At 42.3% G+C, this 17,561-nt stretch overlaps 1 protein-coding gene across 2 annotated transcripts in view; it reads right to left on the bottom strand.

Annotated features, from left to right (window-relative positions):
• The window catches only part of LOC311148933 (protein phosphatase 1H-like), a 56,357-nt gene that overhangs the window by 29,979 nt on the left and 8,817 nt on the right, over positions 1–17,561 (bottom strand). For both annotated transcript variants that reach the window (XM_084185967.1, XM_084185968.1), the window contains exons 2-3: positions 6,278–6,452; positions 3,819–4,178 (exon numbers count right to left, since the gene is read on the bottom strand). In XM_084185967.1, the coding sequence (XP_084042093.1) occupies positions 3,819–4,178; positions 6,278–6,452 (535 nt within the window). The remainder of the gene's footprint in view (positions 1–3,818; positions 4,179–6,277; positions 6,453–17,561) is intronic.

Below are 17,561 nucleotides of genomic sequence, written 5' to 3'. Positions count from 1 at the left end.
TAAAATCAATTTACACAAACAACAAGTGTGCGGTTAAAATTGGCAAAAAACACACATTTCTTTCCACAGGGCCGTGGGGTGAGACAGGGATGCAGTTTAAGCACCACCCTCTTCAACATATACACTACTGTTCAAAAGTTTGGGGTCACTTAGAAATGTCCTTGTTTTCTAAAGAAAAGCAATTTTTTCCCCCATTAAAATAACATCAAATTTATCAGAAATACAGTGTAGACTATTGTTAATGTTGCAAATGGCTATTGTAGCTGGAAACGGTTGATTTTTAATGGAATATCTACATAGGCGTACAGAGGCCCATTATCAGCAACCATCAGTCCTGTGTTACAACAGCACGTTGTGTTTGCTAATCCAAGTTTATCATTTTAAAAGGCTAATTGATCATTAGAAAACCCTTTTGCAATTATGTTAGCACAGCTGAAAACTGTTGTGCTGATTAAGGAAGCAATAAAACTGGCTAAAAATACTTCAAATCAGTTATAGAACCCATTGCCCTTTATGGTTGTGAGGTCTGGGGTCCGCTCACCAACTAAGAATTCACAAAATGGGACAAACACCAAATTGAGAGACTGCATGCAGAATTCTGCAAAAATATCCTCCGTGTACAACGAAAAACACAAAATAATGCATTCAGAGCAGAATTAGGCCGATACCAGCTAATTATCAAAATCCAGAAAAGAGCCGTTAAATTCTATAACCACTTAAAAGGAAGCGATTCCCAAACCTTCCATAACAAAGCCATCACCTACAGAGAGATTAATTTGGAGAAGAGTACCCTAAGCAAGCTGGTCCTGGGGCTCTGTTCACAAACAGACCCCACAGAGCCCCAGGATAATAACACATTTACACCCAACCAAATCATGAGAAAACTAAGAGAATTACTTGACATATTGGAAAGAATTAACAAAAAAACTGAACAAACTAGAATGCTATTTTGCCCTAAACAGAGAGTACACAGTGGCAGAATACCTGACCACTGTGACTGACCCAAACTTAAGGAAAGCTTTGACTATGTACAGACTCAGTGAGCATAGCCTTGCTATTGAGAAAGGCCGCCGTAGGCAGACCTGGCTCTCAAGAGAAGACAGGCTATGTGCACACTGCCCACAAAATGAGGTGGAAACTGAGCTGCACTTCGTAACCTCCTGCCAAATGTATGACCATATTAGAGACACATATTTCCCTCAGATTACAGAGATCCACAAAGAAATCGAAAACAAAACCAATTTTGATAAACTCCCATATCTACTGGGTGAAATACCACAGTGTGCCATCACAGCAGCAAGATGCGTGACCTGTTGCCACAAGAAAAGGGCAACCAGTGAAGAACAAACACCATTGTAAATACAACCCATATTGTTTTTTGTTGTTGTTGTTGTTTTTGTTGTTTTTAGGGGGTAGATCAGCTTTAATATTGCAGATAGATTGTAACTTCCATCAATGTAATTGTCTGCATCACTTCCCATATTACAACCCATATTGTTGTTTATTTATTTTCCCATTTGTACTTTAACTATTTGCACATTGTTACAACACTGTATATATACATAATTTGACATTTGAAATGTCTTTATTCTTTTGGAACTTCTGAATGTAATGTTTATTTCACTTTTGTTTACTATCTACTTCACTTGCTTTGGCAATGTTAACATATGTTTCCCATGCCAATAAAGCCCTTAAATTGAATTGAATTGAATTGAATTGAGAGAGAGAGAGCGCGAGCGAGAGAGAGAGAGAAACAAAGACAGAGAGAGAGTGTGACAGAGAGTGTGACAGAGACAGAAAGAAATCATGTTATGAAATCAAGTATGTGAATGAGCTGTGAATAGTATGGAATATCACGGTACGGGTTTAACATCTAAATTCTCTATAACAGACTGCTGTTGGATCAAAGCCAAAAATGTGCGTGACATCCACTCAACTGTATCTGCATGACAGTGTACTGCTGTTTGATGAAATTGTGGATTTATATATAAATAATAAATAATATGCCATTTAGCAGACGCTTTTATCCAAAGCGACTTACAGTCATGCGTGCATACATTTTTGTGTATGGGTGGTCCCGGGGATCGAACCCACTACCTTGGCGTTACAAGCGCCGTGCTCTACCAGCTGAGCTACAGAGGACCACCGATGTTTAATCTTAAATCCTTGTACATCACTCTTTCACTAGAACACAATCATTAAGCATCAACAGTCTGAAATGTGCACAGGTGCATGAGGAATGGTGCATTATTATTAGTCTTAATAGCTTGGGTTGACAGTGACAATAGACTGGGAAACTCACACTAACTCACTCAATAAGATGACTGCACACTGCCATCTAGTGGTGATGTAGAGGAAACAGCTACCACTGCAGTACCCAGGTTTGTCTGAAGTTATGCAAGTTTATGTCAGGAGTAACATGGAACAGGTGAGATCAGAATGCATTTTGGCACTCAGATATCAACATTTCAGACTTAGATTTTATCAGTAGACTAGACACCAGGAGGTGAACTCTCTCTTAGCTCTGTAGATAGGAAACACAAAAGCTAGAATCCTCAATAAGAATGTTAGACAATGAGGCTAATAAATAACCCATGACCTTCCTGACCCCTCATTGGCCAATCCTGTCAAGACCACACTCTTTTGATTGGCTCTGTGTGTATGACCACTGGGCTGCTGACTGAGCTAAGTCTAAGTCCACACATCCACTTACAGCCTCATAACCAGATGGTGAGCAGCACGTACCATTTTTTTTGGGCCTGCGGGTTGGAAGGGAAAAATGGATTGACTGGCACCATATGTGGCTGATTTGAAGGGAACAGTCACAGATAATGGATTAGAGCGACGGGGAGATAGAGAGGGGGTAACATGCCTTATCACCGGCAGCCAGCTGTTAAGACACCCACTCTTGTCTTAATGTTAAGGAGCTGCTGAGGAACACAGACACAGCTGAAGATGGAGATAATTAAAATCAAACATGGAGTTAAGAAACCTTATAAACTGGGTGGTTCGAGCCCTGAATGCTGATTGGCTGAAAGCCGTGGTATGTTAGATAGAAAGCCACTGGTATGGCAAAACATTTATTTTTACTGCTCTGATTATGTTGGGAACCAGTTTATAATAGCAATAAGGCACCTCGGGGGTTTGTGGTATATAGCCAATATACCACGGCTAAGGGCTGTATCCAGGCACTCCGCATTGCGTCGCGCTTAAGAACAGCCCTTAGCCGTGGTATATTGGCCATATACTATACCCCCTCGTGACTTATTGCTTAATTAACCTACTTCAGGCATACAGGCAGAGTATGTCTGTATGTACAATAACCAGACAGTTATTATTAGAAATAAAGAAGGAAGCTGCATTCATACAATGCTTACTAGTCCTATTCCCAGTGGGCTGCGATGTTGATCTCTGTATGCCAACTGCCTATATAGTCACCAGAATTGCCAAGATGCCACTGATCAATGTCTATCGACTGAGAAGATAATGAACAGTTAAAGTGTGCTGCGATGTCTCAAAGTGAATGCACTGTATTTAATTGATGCTGCGGTGTCCCTTATGCTATAATTAATGTCTAATTAATGCATGGCACTGTGTGTGGAGTCCCTTATTCTCAGAACGTCACCCAGCACCATTGCAAATACGTTCCTTAAGACCGGAGTTCAACAGGCCACAATGTAGTGGAACGTTCAGATAGAAATAGATTATGTAGAACAAACATGCTTGTCTCTGACAAGGAATCACGTCCACTCTTTTCATGACATTTCGATCTGCAACATTCCATAATGTTTGCCTACTGAACATGACCCTGAACTCACCATCTCTTTAAAGGCGTTCTCCATGGCTCCTATTACCATGCTCTCGTGATGGATCTTCTTCTCTGTGAAGAACCTAGTGGGCGGGGGGTGGCTGGGGGAGCCAGGGGCCCCTGCAGCCCCCCGCAGTGAGGCGGCCCTGGTGATGCCCCGGTGGGTGGTGGGGGTGAGGTGGTAGTTGGTGGGCTCTTCCCCCTGGATGATGGGGGCCAGCAGGGCCGGGTTCCTCAGGACATCCAGGACCTCCTGGAGGTGTTCTATGATGTGGTGATGGAGCAGCTTAGATGCCACCACCGCCGCCCCTGAGCCCGCGTGGCCATCAAACAGACCCCAGTAGTGGAAGGTCAGTCCGGGCTCCACGTCCTGGACACACACACACAGTATTTCAAAAGCAAACAGATATTCCCCAAGCAAACACATACTGTTATGTTTTTTTTACTGTGGTAGGCCTGAAAACTGCATCAGATACACAGGAAGGTTGTGTACATCTCAGAGACTACGAAATACCAGTTAAAAGTTTGGCCACACATACACATTCAAGGGTTTTTCTTTATTTTTACATTGTAGAATAATAGTGAAGACATCAAAACTATGAAATAACACATATGGAATCATGTAGTAACCAAAAAAGTGTTAAACAAATCAAAAAATATTTTATATTTGAGATTCTTCAAATAGCCACCCTTTGCCTTGATGAGAGCTTTGCACACTCTTGGCATTCTCTCAACCAGCTTCATGAGGTAGTCACCTGGAATGCATTTCAATTAACAGGTGTGCCTTCTTAAAAGTTAATTTGTGGAATTTCTTTCCTTCTTAATGTGTTTGAGTCAATCAGTTGTGTTGTGACAACTACAGAAGATAGCCCTATTTGGTAAAAGACCAAGTCCATATTATGGCAAGAACAGCTCAAATAAGCAAAGAGAAACGACAGTCCATCATTACTTTAAAGACATAAAGGTCAGTCAATAAAATAACTTTGAAAGTTTCTTCAAGTGCAGTCGCAAAAACCATCAAGCACTATGATGAAACTGGCTCTCATGAGGACCGCCACAGGAATGGAAGACCCAGAGTTACCTCTGCTGCAGAGGATAAGTTCATTAGAGTTACCAGCCTCAGAAATTGCAGCCCAAATAAATGCTTCACAGAGTTCAAGTAACAGACACATCTCAACATCATCAACGCATGTGTATTTCCCACCGTAAAGCATGGAGGAGGTGGTGTTATGGTGTGGGGGTGCTTTGCTGGTGACACTGTCTGATTTATTTGGAATTCAAGGCACACTTAACCAGCATGGCTACCACAGCATTCTGCAGCGATACGCCATCCCATCTGGTTTGGGCTTAGTGGGACTATTATTTGTTTTTCAACAGGACCATGACCCAACACACCTCCTTCATGCCTTTTGGAAAAGCATTCCAGGTGAAGCTGGTTGAGAGAATGCCAAGAGTGTGCAAAGCTGTCATCAAGGCAAAGGGTGGCTATCTGAAAAATCTGAAATATATTTTGATTTGTTTAACACTTTATTGGTTACTACATGATTCCATATGTGTTATTTCATAGTTTTGATGTCTTCACTATTATTCTACAATGTAGAAAATAGTAAAAATAAAGAAAAACCCTTGAATGATTATGTGTGTCCAAACTTTTGACTGGTACTGTACATATATTCCTGTGTGTGTGTCTGGCACGCACAGACACGCACAGGAATTTAAGTAGAACAAAACACAAACGCATACAAACCACATGCACACAAACACATTTCACTTGACTTCATGCATCTAAAACACTATCATATCCCACTGTAGCTGCAAAACTATTGTTTGCGAGCAGTCTGCAGTGTACAACATAGAGCATGCCAAAAACAGTACATCACACTTGACTCTACACTGGTATTATTTCCCTGTCTGATGAAGTGATTAATGGGGTACTTGTGTAGGTGTATATTGGTGTAGGCTTTGAGAGGGCCTGAGTACAAAGGGGCGGGTTGAGAGGGACAGGAGGCTAGACTAACAGCAGAGGGGGTAGATACTGCAGCTCTGGAACCAACCCCGGTCCTGGACATCTACAGGCACACAGCTACTAGTCTGCAGTATTTTGTTCCCATCCATCACTTTCACTCCCGTTTCAGCTAACCACCATTTTGCAGATTAGTTGATATGGTCAAATGTGTTAGCGCTGGGCTGGAATGACAGTCTTCACGTCTTGTGTATTATTGCTGGAATATCACAACCCTGCAGCTCGCTCTAGAACCAGGCTTAGTGACCACTGCTTTAGCTGGAAGGCAGTGGACTGTAGCCTCATTTAGCCTCGTTTACCAGGCTTATATGTCAGGCTGGGTAAGAGACTATGGATGATGTGAGGCTGGGGAATAGAAGAGTCTACGGGTCCTGATGTGACAGAATGAGAGGAAAGGCCCCAGAGGGTTAGACTATGTCTGGGGGGGGGGGGGGGGGGCTACTCACAGCATTCTCCCTGAGCCCCAGCCCCTCTCCATTGGGCAGGGAGGACCTCCTCCGGGTGGTAGGGGGCCTTTTGGGGGTGGAGTTGCCCCCGTCACTGGGTCTCCTCCTCACCACCACCACCACCTCACAGCACGCCTGGTCCTCGTTTAGATGGCTCTTCCCTGCGTTGATCACCCTGTGGGGGGGGATAATTTCCCTCGTACATTAAGGGCTGCAGGTAAATCTGAACCAGTGTATACTGTAAACAAATAATTCATACAATGAAACAATGAATGAACAAGAATTGGCAGGAGACAGCTGAGTGCATTCTGGAGAGCTGAGTGCAGGTGAGAGGCAGCCTCACCGCTGCTCCCTCCCTCCCCTCAGACTGACCATCAGATGCAGGCCATCAGTTCAGTAAAAAAAAAAAAAAATGTATGCTCACTCAGCTGTGCCTCACAAGTAATACAACAAATGATCTATACCAGTGTAATCATATACCTAAAATGTTTAAATATAATTTCTAAATGGTCTGAGAAGAAGAACAACGTCGGCAGGGCAATTCAAGCATAGCCAATATGTAGTGATAATGTATTGGGCCTATAGCCTACTGCACAAACCTCACCACTACAGAAGTGTTTTTAATTGGTTAATGTTGCATAGGCTTATGTTTAAGTATGGTTTAAAAACAAATCTGAGCGATAGATCTCAGCTTGCATTTTGACTCAGAAAGTGATCTTGACTCAGAAAAGGTTGGTGACCACTGTTTTAGATGCTTTTCACTCAATTCAACTCAATAATCAGCTAGGCCTATTGCCACGCACGCTGCCCAAATTGCGGGCTTCCCAAAGCCTACGCACTTGTGATTTGAAACAATCCACAGCAATTTTTTTTAAAGAAGCTAATGATCCTCTGTGGCTAAGTCATGCTCTCTGGTGAAGTATTTTCAATCATTTTCTTTAGACAGGAGTAATTACACTGCTCAAAAAAATTAAGGGAACACTTAAAACAACACAATGTACCTCCAAGTCAATCACACTTCTGTGAAATCAAACTGTCCACTTAGGAAGCAACACTGATTGACAATAAATGTCACATGCTGTTGTGCAAATGGAATAGACAACAGGTGGAAATTATAGGCAATTAGCAAGACACCCCCAATAAAGGACTGGTTTTGCAGGTGGTGACCACAGACCACTTCTCAGTTCCTATGCTTCCTGGCTGATGTTTTGGTCACTTTTGAATGCTGGCGGTGCTTTCACTCTAGTGGTAGCATGAGACGGAGTCTACAACCCACACAAGTGGCTCAGGTAGTGCAGCTCATCCAGGATGGCACATCAATGCAAGCTGTGGCAAGAAGGTTTGCTGTGTCTGTCAGCGTAGTGTCCAGAGCATGGAGGCGCTACCAGGAGACAGGCCAGTACATCAGGAGACGTGGAGGAGGCCGTAGGAGGGCAACAACCCAGCAGCAGGACTGCTACCTCCGCATTTGTGCAAGGAGGAGCACTGCCAGAGCCCTGCAAAATGACCTCCAGCAGGCCACAAATGTGCATGTGTCTGCTCAAACGGTCAGAAACAGACTCCATGAGGGTGGTATGAGGGCCCGACGTCCACAGGTGGGGGTTGTGCTTCCAGCCCAACACCGTGCAGGACGTTTGGCATTTGCCAGAGAACACCAAGATTGGCAAATTCGCCACTGGTGCCCTGTGCTCTTCACAGATGAAAGCAGGTTCACACTGAGCACATGTGACAGAGTCTGGAGATGCAGTGGAGAATGTTCTGCTGCCTGCAACATCCTCCAGCATGACCGGTTTGGCGGTGGGTCAGTCATGGTGTGGGGTGGCATTTCTTTGGGGGGCCGCACAGCCCTCCATGTGCTCGCCAGAGGTAGCCTGACTGCCATTAGGTACCGAGATGAGATCCTCAGACCCCTTGTGAGACCATATGCTGGTGCGTGTGGCCCTGGGTTCCTCCTAATGCAAGACAATGCTAGACCTCATGTGGCTGGAGTGTGTCGGCAGTTCCTGCAAGAGGAAGGCATTGATGCTATGGACTGGCCCGCCCGTTCCCCAGACCTGAATCCAATTGAGCACATCTGGGACATCATGTCTCGCTCCATCCACCAACGCCACGTTGCACCACAGACTGTCCAGGAGTTGGCGGATGCTTTAGTCCAGGTCTGGGAGGAGATCCCTCAGGAGACCATCCGCCACCTCATCAGGAGCATGCCCAGGCGTTGTAGGGAGGTCATACAGGCACGTGGAGGCCACACACACTACTGAGCCTCATTTTGACTTGTTTTAAGGACATTACATCAAAGTTGGATCAGCCTGTAGTGTGGTTTTCCACTTTAATTTTGAGGGTGACTCCAAATCCAGACCTCCATGGGTTGATACATTTGATTTCCATTGATAATTTTTGTGTGATTTTGTTGTCAGCACATTCAACTATGTAAAGAAAAAAGTATTTAATAAGATTATTTCATTCATTCAGATCTAGGATGTGTTATTTTAGTGTTCCCTTTATTTTTTTGAGCAGTGTATATAATTTTGGCAAAACATCAATTTACTTTAGGGAAAGCCAAACTGTGCAACTGCCAACTTTTCTTTCCAATTCGCAAGTGGCTGAAACCAGAGATCTCTAGGCTATATAATGACGAGATGCTCATGTCTCCGCCCTAACAATTGGCGGCATTGTCCTAAAGGCGTGAAGGCAGGCGACAAGCTTAGGTCTGCATATTACGCCCATAGAAATACATTAGGCTTATTCTGGACAGATTTGGGCGAGAGAGGCCTCTCGTTTCACCTCTTCCTCTCTGCTGAAACTATCTCACCAGAGATAACATCAGAGAAAGCGAAACAGCGCTCCTCTGTCTTGCTATATGTAACCAATGTATCTGATGCTGTCTGGCAAGAAATAGTATGACATTCTATACTCTTTTTGAACAGACAGCATCAGATACATGGTCTACACATACTGAGACAGATGTGGCGCTGTTTCCCTTGCTCGGCTGCTTTATCTGAGATCGATGCGTCTTTCTGGTGTAGGCATGGATGGGCCTTGCCTTTGGCGTAGACATGGGTGGGCCTCCCTACTCAGATTGAGCAACATTTTAAAAAATAATACACTGTTCTTAAGATGTCTTCAATAATATTGTGGATAATCATGCTCCCTTCAAAAAATTAAGGGTTAAAGATAGATTGAACGCCTGGTACACTCCAGAATTATCAGAAGTCTTTCATAAAAGAGATGATGCTTGGGTCAAGGCCAGGAACACAGGGTTAGGCCCGGACTGGCAAGCTTTTAAGCAACTGAGGAATCATTGTGTAGACAAATCACAAAGGCTACATCTGATTATTATGTAACCGTTCTTTTTGATTGTAATGGGACCCTGACTAAATTCTGGAAAACTCAAATCCCTAAAAGGGTTCTACTTCCTCCTCTTTGCCACAACAAATTAATTAATGACACTGGCCTCATTACGGGAAAAAATGCCATCATTGATGCATTTAATCACCATTTTATTCCAGCAGGCTCCCTCTTTGAAAGAACTTCTAAGCCAATTCACAATGATATTGGGCTGGATGCTGATAGGGGAAACCTGCTGAATGATCAGAGAAATTATAGTCAAAGCTTTTCTTTTAGGCTATTTACAGAAAAATAAGTTCTGGACGCTTTGCTACAGCAATAGACAACAAGAAATCCACAGGGGCCGACTAATTGGATCCCGGTCTGCTTAAGTGTGCAGCGCCCATCATTGTTGGTTTAATAACCCACATTTTTTATTTGACGTTGTTATCAGGTAATATTCAAAAAGTATGGAAATAAACTATTGTGCTGCCACTCCATCAGGGTGGGATAGTAGTGATCTTTTTCCAAGGCTTCCTTGTCTAGCGAAGATTCTTGAGTCCTTAGTAAAATGTACAATTTCTCTTTTTTATCTGAGAAATTTATTTTGAATGTAAACCAATCAGGGTTTAGGCCTGGGCATAGCACGATTACAGCAACCACTTAAGTCAGGGTTCTTCAATTCCGGTCCTGGAGGGCTCAAACACTTCTGTTTTTTATTTCTACCTGGTAGTTAATTGCACTCACCTGGTGTCCCAGGTCTGAATTAGCCCCTGATTAGAAGGAGAGGATGAAAAAACAGAGGTGTTTCGGCCCTACAGGACCGGAATTGAAGAACCCTGACTTAAGTTGTTAATGATTTTGTCAATTCTTTAGACACTAAAATTAAAAGTGTTGCTTTGCTTGTGGACCTGTCAAAAGCTTTTGATACTGTTGATCATGCTATTTTATTGAATAAGTTGTCCTCGATAGGCCCGAGCTCTGACGGCAGTTAATGGTTTCATGATTATCTTAGTGACAGAACTTAGGCCATCGTGATTGATGGGGGTCTGATTTCTTGAAGTACATAAAAGGTGTACCACAGGGGTCGATTTTGGGATCTGTTCTCGTCACTATTTATATAAACACCATTGGTCAATCTGTTAAAAAAATATATATGCAGATGATACTATTATGTATGCTATTGCCCCAACTGTTGATCTGGCTGTGTCAAAACCCCAGTCAGCTTTCATAGCTATGCAGGAATCCCTTGCTGACTTAAAACTTGTGCTTAATACGGGAAAAATGAAATTCATGTTTCAGATGAACTACATGTTGACTCAGATGGTTCTCCAATCGAACATGTTCCTGCATATAAATACTTAGGCATTTGGATTGATATGGATTTGACATTTTAAAAACATATAAATGAGCTGGTTAAGAAGCTAAGATTTAAAGTTGGCTTTTTCCTACAGAAACAGATCGTGCCTCTCTCTAAGCAGTAGAAAGCAAATTATTCAGTCAACCTTTTTATCTGTTCTTGATTATGGTGATATTATTTATCAAAGTGCAGCTGCTACTACTCTTAAACCATTGGATGCCATCTACCATAGTGCCCGTCGTTTTGTTACAAGTTATAGTTTTGATACTCCCTACTGTATCCTGTATCAGAAGATTGGCTGGACTTCGCTAAAGACCCGTAGATCCACATTAATCCTTTTTGTTTACTTCATAAACTTCCGTCTTTTCTAACTTTGCTGTTGAAGTATAGACACCAGAGTTGCCTAACCCGTTCACAGGATTGGTTAACTCGAGGTTCCTAAGGTCTCCACCGAGCTAGGTAAATCTGCTTTTTTAAATGCACTGTATTTCTGGAACAAAATTCAAAATACATTTCATCTTGATGTTCTGGTACCGTTCGGGCAATTTAAAGCATTGATTGGGGACTTATTTGTGGAGGAATGTAACAGTTTTTCTGGTTGATTTGTGATGTTTTATTTGTGCTTCCCATTACAGTTTTTTTGTATTGTAATGTGCGTGTGTATCTACCTATCGATACACATACAGTATCAGTCAAAAGTTTGGATGCACCTATTCATTCAAAGGTTTTTCTTTATTTTTACTATTTTCTACATTGTAGAATAATACTGAAGACATCAAAACTATGAAATAACACATGGAATCATGTAGTAACCAAAAACGTGTTATACAAATTCTTCAAATAGCCACCCTTTGCCTTGATGACAGCTTTGCACACTCTTGGTATTCTCTCAACCAGCTTCACCTGGAATGCTTTTCCAACAGTCTTGAAGGATTTCCCACATATGCTGAGCACTTGTTGGCTGCTTTTCCTTCACTCTGCCGTCCGACTCATCCCAAACCATCTCAATTGGGTTGAGGTCGGGGGATTGTGGAGGCCAGGTGATCTGATGCAGCACTCCAGCACTCTCCTTCTTGGTAAAATAGCCCTTACACAGCCTGGAGGTGTGTTGGGTCATTGTCCTGTTGAAAAACAAATGATTGTCCCACTAAGCCCATATGGGATAGCGTATCACTGCAGAATGCTGTGGTAGCCATTCTGGTTAAGTGTGCCTTGAATTCTAAATCAATCACAGACAGTGTCATCAGCAAAGCACCCCCACACCATAACACCACATCTTCCATGCTTTACGGTGGGAACTAAACATGCAGAGATCATCCGTTCACCCACACCGCGTCTCACAAAGACACGGCGGTTGGGACCAAAAATCTCCAATTTGGACTCCAGACCAAAGGACACATTTCCACCGGTCTAATGTCCATTGCTTGTGTTTCTTGGCCCAAGCAGGTCTCTTCTTCTTATTGGTGTCCTTTAGTAGTGGTTTCTTTGCAGCAATTCGACCATGAAGGCCTGATTCACACAGTCCCCTCTGAACAGTTGATGTTGAGATGTGTCTGTGGCATTTATTTGGGCTCTGGGTCTTCCACTCCTGTGGCGGTCCTCATGAGAGCCAGTTATCATAGCGCTTGATGGTTTTGGCGACTGCACTTGAAGAAACTTTCAAAGTTCTTGAAATGTTCCGTATTGACTGACCTTCATGTCTTAAAGTAATGATGGACTGTCGTTTCTCTTCGCTTATTTGAGCTGTTCTTGCCAGAATATGGACTTGGTCTTTTACCAAATAGGCCTATCTTCTGTATTCCCCCCGGGCTACCTTGTCACAACACAACTGATTGGCTCAAACGCATTAAGAAGGAAAGAAATTCCACAAATTAACTTTTAAGAAGGCACACCTGTTAATTGAAATGCATTCCAGGTGACTACCTCATGAAGCTGGTTGAGAGAATGCCAAGAGTGTGCAAAGCTGTCATCAAGGAAAAGGGTGACTATTTGAAGAATCTCAAATATAAAATATATTTTGATTTGTTTAACACTATTGGTTACTACATGATTCCATATGTGTTATTTCATAGTTTTGATGTCTTCACTATTATTCTACAATGTAAAAATAAAATAAAAACCCTTGAATGAGTAGCTGTGTACAAACTTTTGACTGGTAGTGTGTGTATATATATATATTTTGTATAATGATGTTGTATCATACAGGGCGCATTTGAAAAAGAGACCTAGGTCTCAATGGGTCTTCCCTTTTAAAATAACGGTAAAACATTTGTATTTATTTTTTAAAGGCCACCCCCCTGGGGGGCCCATTTTAAGAGTCAGCATGGCAGAGGTTTTGTTGCCAACCCTCACCACCTGGGGTCTGCCCGTCAGGAAGTCCAGGATCCAGTTGCAGAGGGAGGGGTTCAGTGTACTGTATGGTTGAGGATACTTTCTTTGTTTAAATGGTGTTTCTGGTACCTGGCAGATTACACAAAATGACCTCCACCTCAGCAGAGTTTCCCATAGAGCAGGGTTTCCCAAACTCGGTCTTGGGGTCTGCCACAGGTGCACTTTTTGTTTTTTGCCCTAGCACTACACCGCTGATTCAAATAATCAACTCATCATCATCAACCTTTGATTATTTGAAACAGCTGTGTTGTGCTAGGGCAAAAATCTAAACGTGCACCCCTGGGAGGCCCAAGGACTGAGTTAGGGAAACCCTGTCATAGATAATAAAGAAGATACTGTAATGAATGATCCCTTTGTGTTTGAGCCCAGACTGTCTGAGACGGAGCTGCAGAGCTGGACCCCCGACTATCAAGTGTTACAGTTTTGTCTTGATAAGTCTTTCATCTTTGATCTGAGTGGAATGGGCAGCCAGGTCAGGCCTAAGGATGAAGAGCGTCTTCTGAGACAGTGATTGTCGTGTTCATTTGGTTACCTCGTTCCACTTCCTCTATATTTGGCCTCACACATTCGGTCTGACCTTAATAGACCCGAATGCATTTGGACCCATCATTGTGTCCTATTGCCTGGTCCTGATAATAGAGCAGTGGCTGTGTTCCAATATCCACAGTCAACACTAGCATACCACTTAGAAACAAGCCAATGTTTTGGACATTGCTAAGTGGTGTGCTAGTGTGGATATGGGAATGTAGCCAGTGATATGCTCGTCCTTGAAGTCAGAATTTGACTGTTACGCAGTAGAATACTACAATCAATGTGCATCAGTGTTGGGTAAGCTACTCTGAAAATAGATTACCAAGCTACCAATTACTTCACACTGGAAGAAGTTAAGCTACCCTTAAGAAAATAATGAAATTGTATTTGTCACATGCTTCGTAAACAGCTGCAGACCAACAATGCAGAGAGAATGTGTTACTTTTAAAAAGTAGTTCACTACCTAAAAACTACTTTGTGAAAAATTATCATATGTAAATCGGAAATGTCATAGACTACAAATTCCAAGAACCGATCACTTTGGGGTCATCTGTTAACAGAAGGTGTAATTTGGCCTATTAAACAAAAACAAATGTTTCAAGTGAGAATTGGGCAGGTCTGATACCGAAAAAGAAAGGAAATTGCCTTCTTCACCCATATTTTATTTTTGCAAAGAAAGTAGTGTGTAGTTCCAGTAGTTAGCTACACCGCTACATTGCAAAAAAAGCTACTGCAAAATGTAGTTCAATTACTAGTTGAACTACATGTAGTTCACTACTCCTCAGCATTGATGTGCATGTGAAGGGTGTGATTGTGTAATCACAGTCAGTCTGATCAAAGCCAGTGCAGAGAAGAACAAACCACCAGCCCGCATTGGGAAAATTGCATCTGAGGAGAAGTACAATTATCTTATCACCAGTAATCTTACTTCACAAGCAGACCTTGATCATTCAACAGAATAGATATTTCTCATGTAATCTAATTCCTCTCTTATACATTCTGATTACATTGTCAGGATCTATTTAATGATAAAGGCAGGACTTGATTGATCATTCTAACCCAAAGTGAGTGATCACATTCAAGTCACACTCAAACCATAACATTATATTAGGAGAAGAGAACACTTAAACTGATGACACTGATGCAGTTCCTGTGTACAACAGTCGCCATGATTGGTGGACAATATGAACTGAAACTGCTCTCATTTCCTTGTGGACATCTGCCTTGTTTTACGAGATAGAAACTATGTAGAAACATTATGCTACTACATCATGTGCTACCCCATCCACTATCCATGTGAGTACAGTGATGTGTATGGGTGCACTGTGAAGTTGACCGACATCCCCTTAGACATGCATGTCTGCCGGCCTACAGTCATCAAATTAGCAGTGTTCATGCTACACAGACACACATCGACTGATGTATCGATCCTCATCCATTCAGTTCATGAGTGCTATGTAAATGCAGGATAGGAAGCAGAAGGAGAGAGTCATATAGAGGTTGCGTAGACTTGATGTAGTAGGCCTACGGAGGGGAGCATGAGTAAGAAAAAGATGTGGGGGAGAGAGAGAGAGATCTGCCCTTCTGAAATGTTAGTGCTAACAGGACCTGACAGCAGACCAGGAGAGAGCGTGCGAAGTGGCCGGGTCAGGGGAGGGATGCTTCTTTAGTTTAGACTGCAATTTCACTTCTATTCTTTCTACATCCATCTGTTAAATACAACAGCCTGCACCCAGCTCTTATAACACAGCCTATGACTAGGTTATCACAGAGGGTGATTCCTTGGCACAGGACACTGTTTATTCTCTCCTTAAGTGGATCAGTAGAGATCACATCTCAATATGGGCCTGGCTGCCGGCTGGGAGGAGAGGGGACAGATCTCACCACAACAACACAGCCTGCTGGTCAACCAGCTGTTGACAAATCCACAGCAGTGTAGCAGTGGCATGCCTACACAGAGAGCTGGCAGAGGCATGTTGGGCATAGCCTCACAGGGACTAGATTGCTTTTATTTGTAGTGGCGTGTAATATTGTGCTGTGCTGCATGCATGCTGAGTAGGTGCTGAATGACCATGGTTGTCCAAATGGGTTCTTAGACTGTCCTTATAGAATAACCCTTTTGGGTTCCGTGTAGAACTCTGTGGAAAGGGTTCTACATGGAACCTGAAAGAGTTCTACCTGGAATCAAAAAGGGTTCTCCTATGGGGACAGCCAAAGAACCCTTTTAGGTTCTAGATAGCACAATTTTTTCTTAAGTGTGTAGGCTGCTAGTCCTTTTTTAATTATTGTGAATAAAATGTCTCCATACCTAGTGGCTAGTTGAGATTAAATGGAGATAATGTGATCTCTAATCCTGAGGGAGTACACCGGTATCGCCCTCAACATTCCACAGTCGAGGGGTGCAGACTGGGAGGGGTTTTGGTGTCATTTAAAAGAACACAGCCCCCCATAGGAAACATTTTTGTTCTTTGAAGTTCAAACCATGACTATCTTGAACATCTCTCATCACTGTATTAGGCCTAAATACTGTATATTGTACTCTTTTGCACAGGGCGAAAATGCTATGGTCAGTTGTGAAACTGAGGTGGATGTGTGCCAGCAGACATGTCCAGATTGAGATGAAGAAGCATTTGCACATCTAAATTGGGTTCATCATCGGGACATGGGAGTTGAAGTTGTAACATCCGATGCAGAGGAGAGCTCCTTCCTGCACACTGTGTCCTTGTATTGCAAATTGCATTTCATTATCATAGTCAGATAATATGTCAGTCTACCAGAGCTGAGAAATGACTAAGAAATTGAAAACTGGAGAATCGATGGACAGATTAAGCTTGAGGAAAATATTCTAATATCTAATGACAGACAGGGAACAGACATTACATTTCATTTTCTTCTCCGTGAACACGTTACAATGTCTCATTTTTGGGGTGGGTAGAACATGAAACAGCAGTGTCCACCAATCAATGTCAACTCCATTAGTTTTGAAGCTTCAGGAGAATGAAATTGAAGTACACTTTTAATGAGTGTGTTGAAGTGTAATGATATTATATTTGTAGTATACTTAAGATATACTAGAAAAATACATCTCGTATTTGAAGTATAATTAATATTTTTGTATACTTGTAATATATTAAAATATGATTTTTGGGGCTTGAGAAGTAGCCTATGTAGGCTACAAATTATGCTTATTACGTTATTCTCCATGCCTTCTCTTTCATACTGTATAATCAGAAAATACATGTGTTCATTGGCATTTCGAATCATAAAAAACAATGATTCTTTTTTTCATGTGAATTTTTTTTTTATAGCAGCACAGACCACTGCCTTCATTCATTGAAACACTGTGAACAAGTTAGCTTTTCATAAGTCAATCCGCAGCAGTATCTTGGTTTAACAGTGTGTGCAAAGGAAAAGTCCATAACAGGGATAGGCTACAGCAAGTCAGTGACCTGACCACAGGAGGTTGGTGGCACCTTAATTGGGGAGGACGAGCTCGCCGTAATGGCTGGAGCAGAATGGTATCAAATACATCAAACACATGGCTTCCATGTGTTTCATACCATTCGCTCCATTCCAGCCATTATTATGAGCAGTCACACCCTCAGCAGCCTCCTGTTGGTTAGTATGAATTTATAGACATGTCCTCAAGAAAAAATCTAATAAGCAAATATCATA

The sequence above is a fragment of the Coregonus lavaretus genome (genome assembly GCF_964263955.1).
Source record: "Coregonus lavaretus genome assembly, chromosome: 21".
NCBI lineage: Eukaryota > Metazoa > Chordata > Actinopteri > Salmoniformes > Salmonidae > Coregonus > Coregonus lavaretus.
This window is presented reverse-complemented; position numbering and strand designations above follow the sequence as displayed.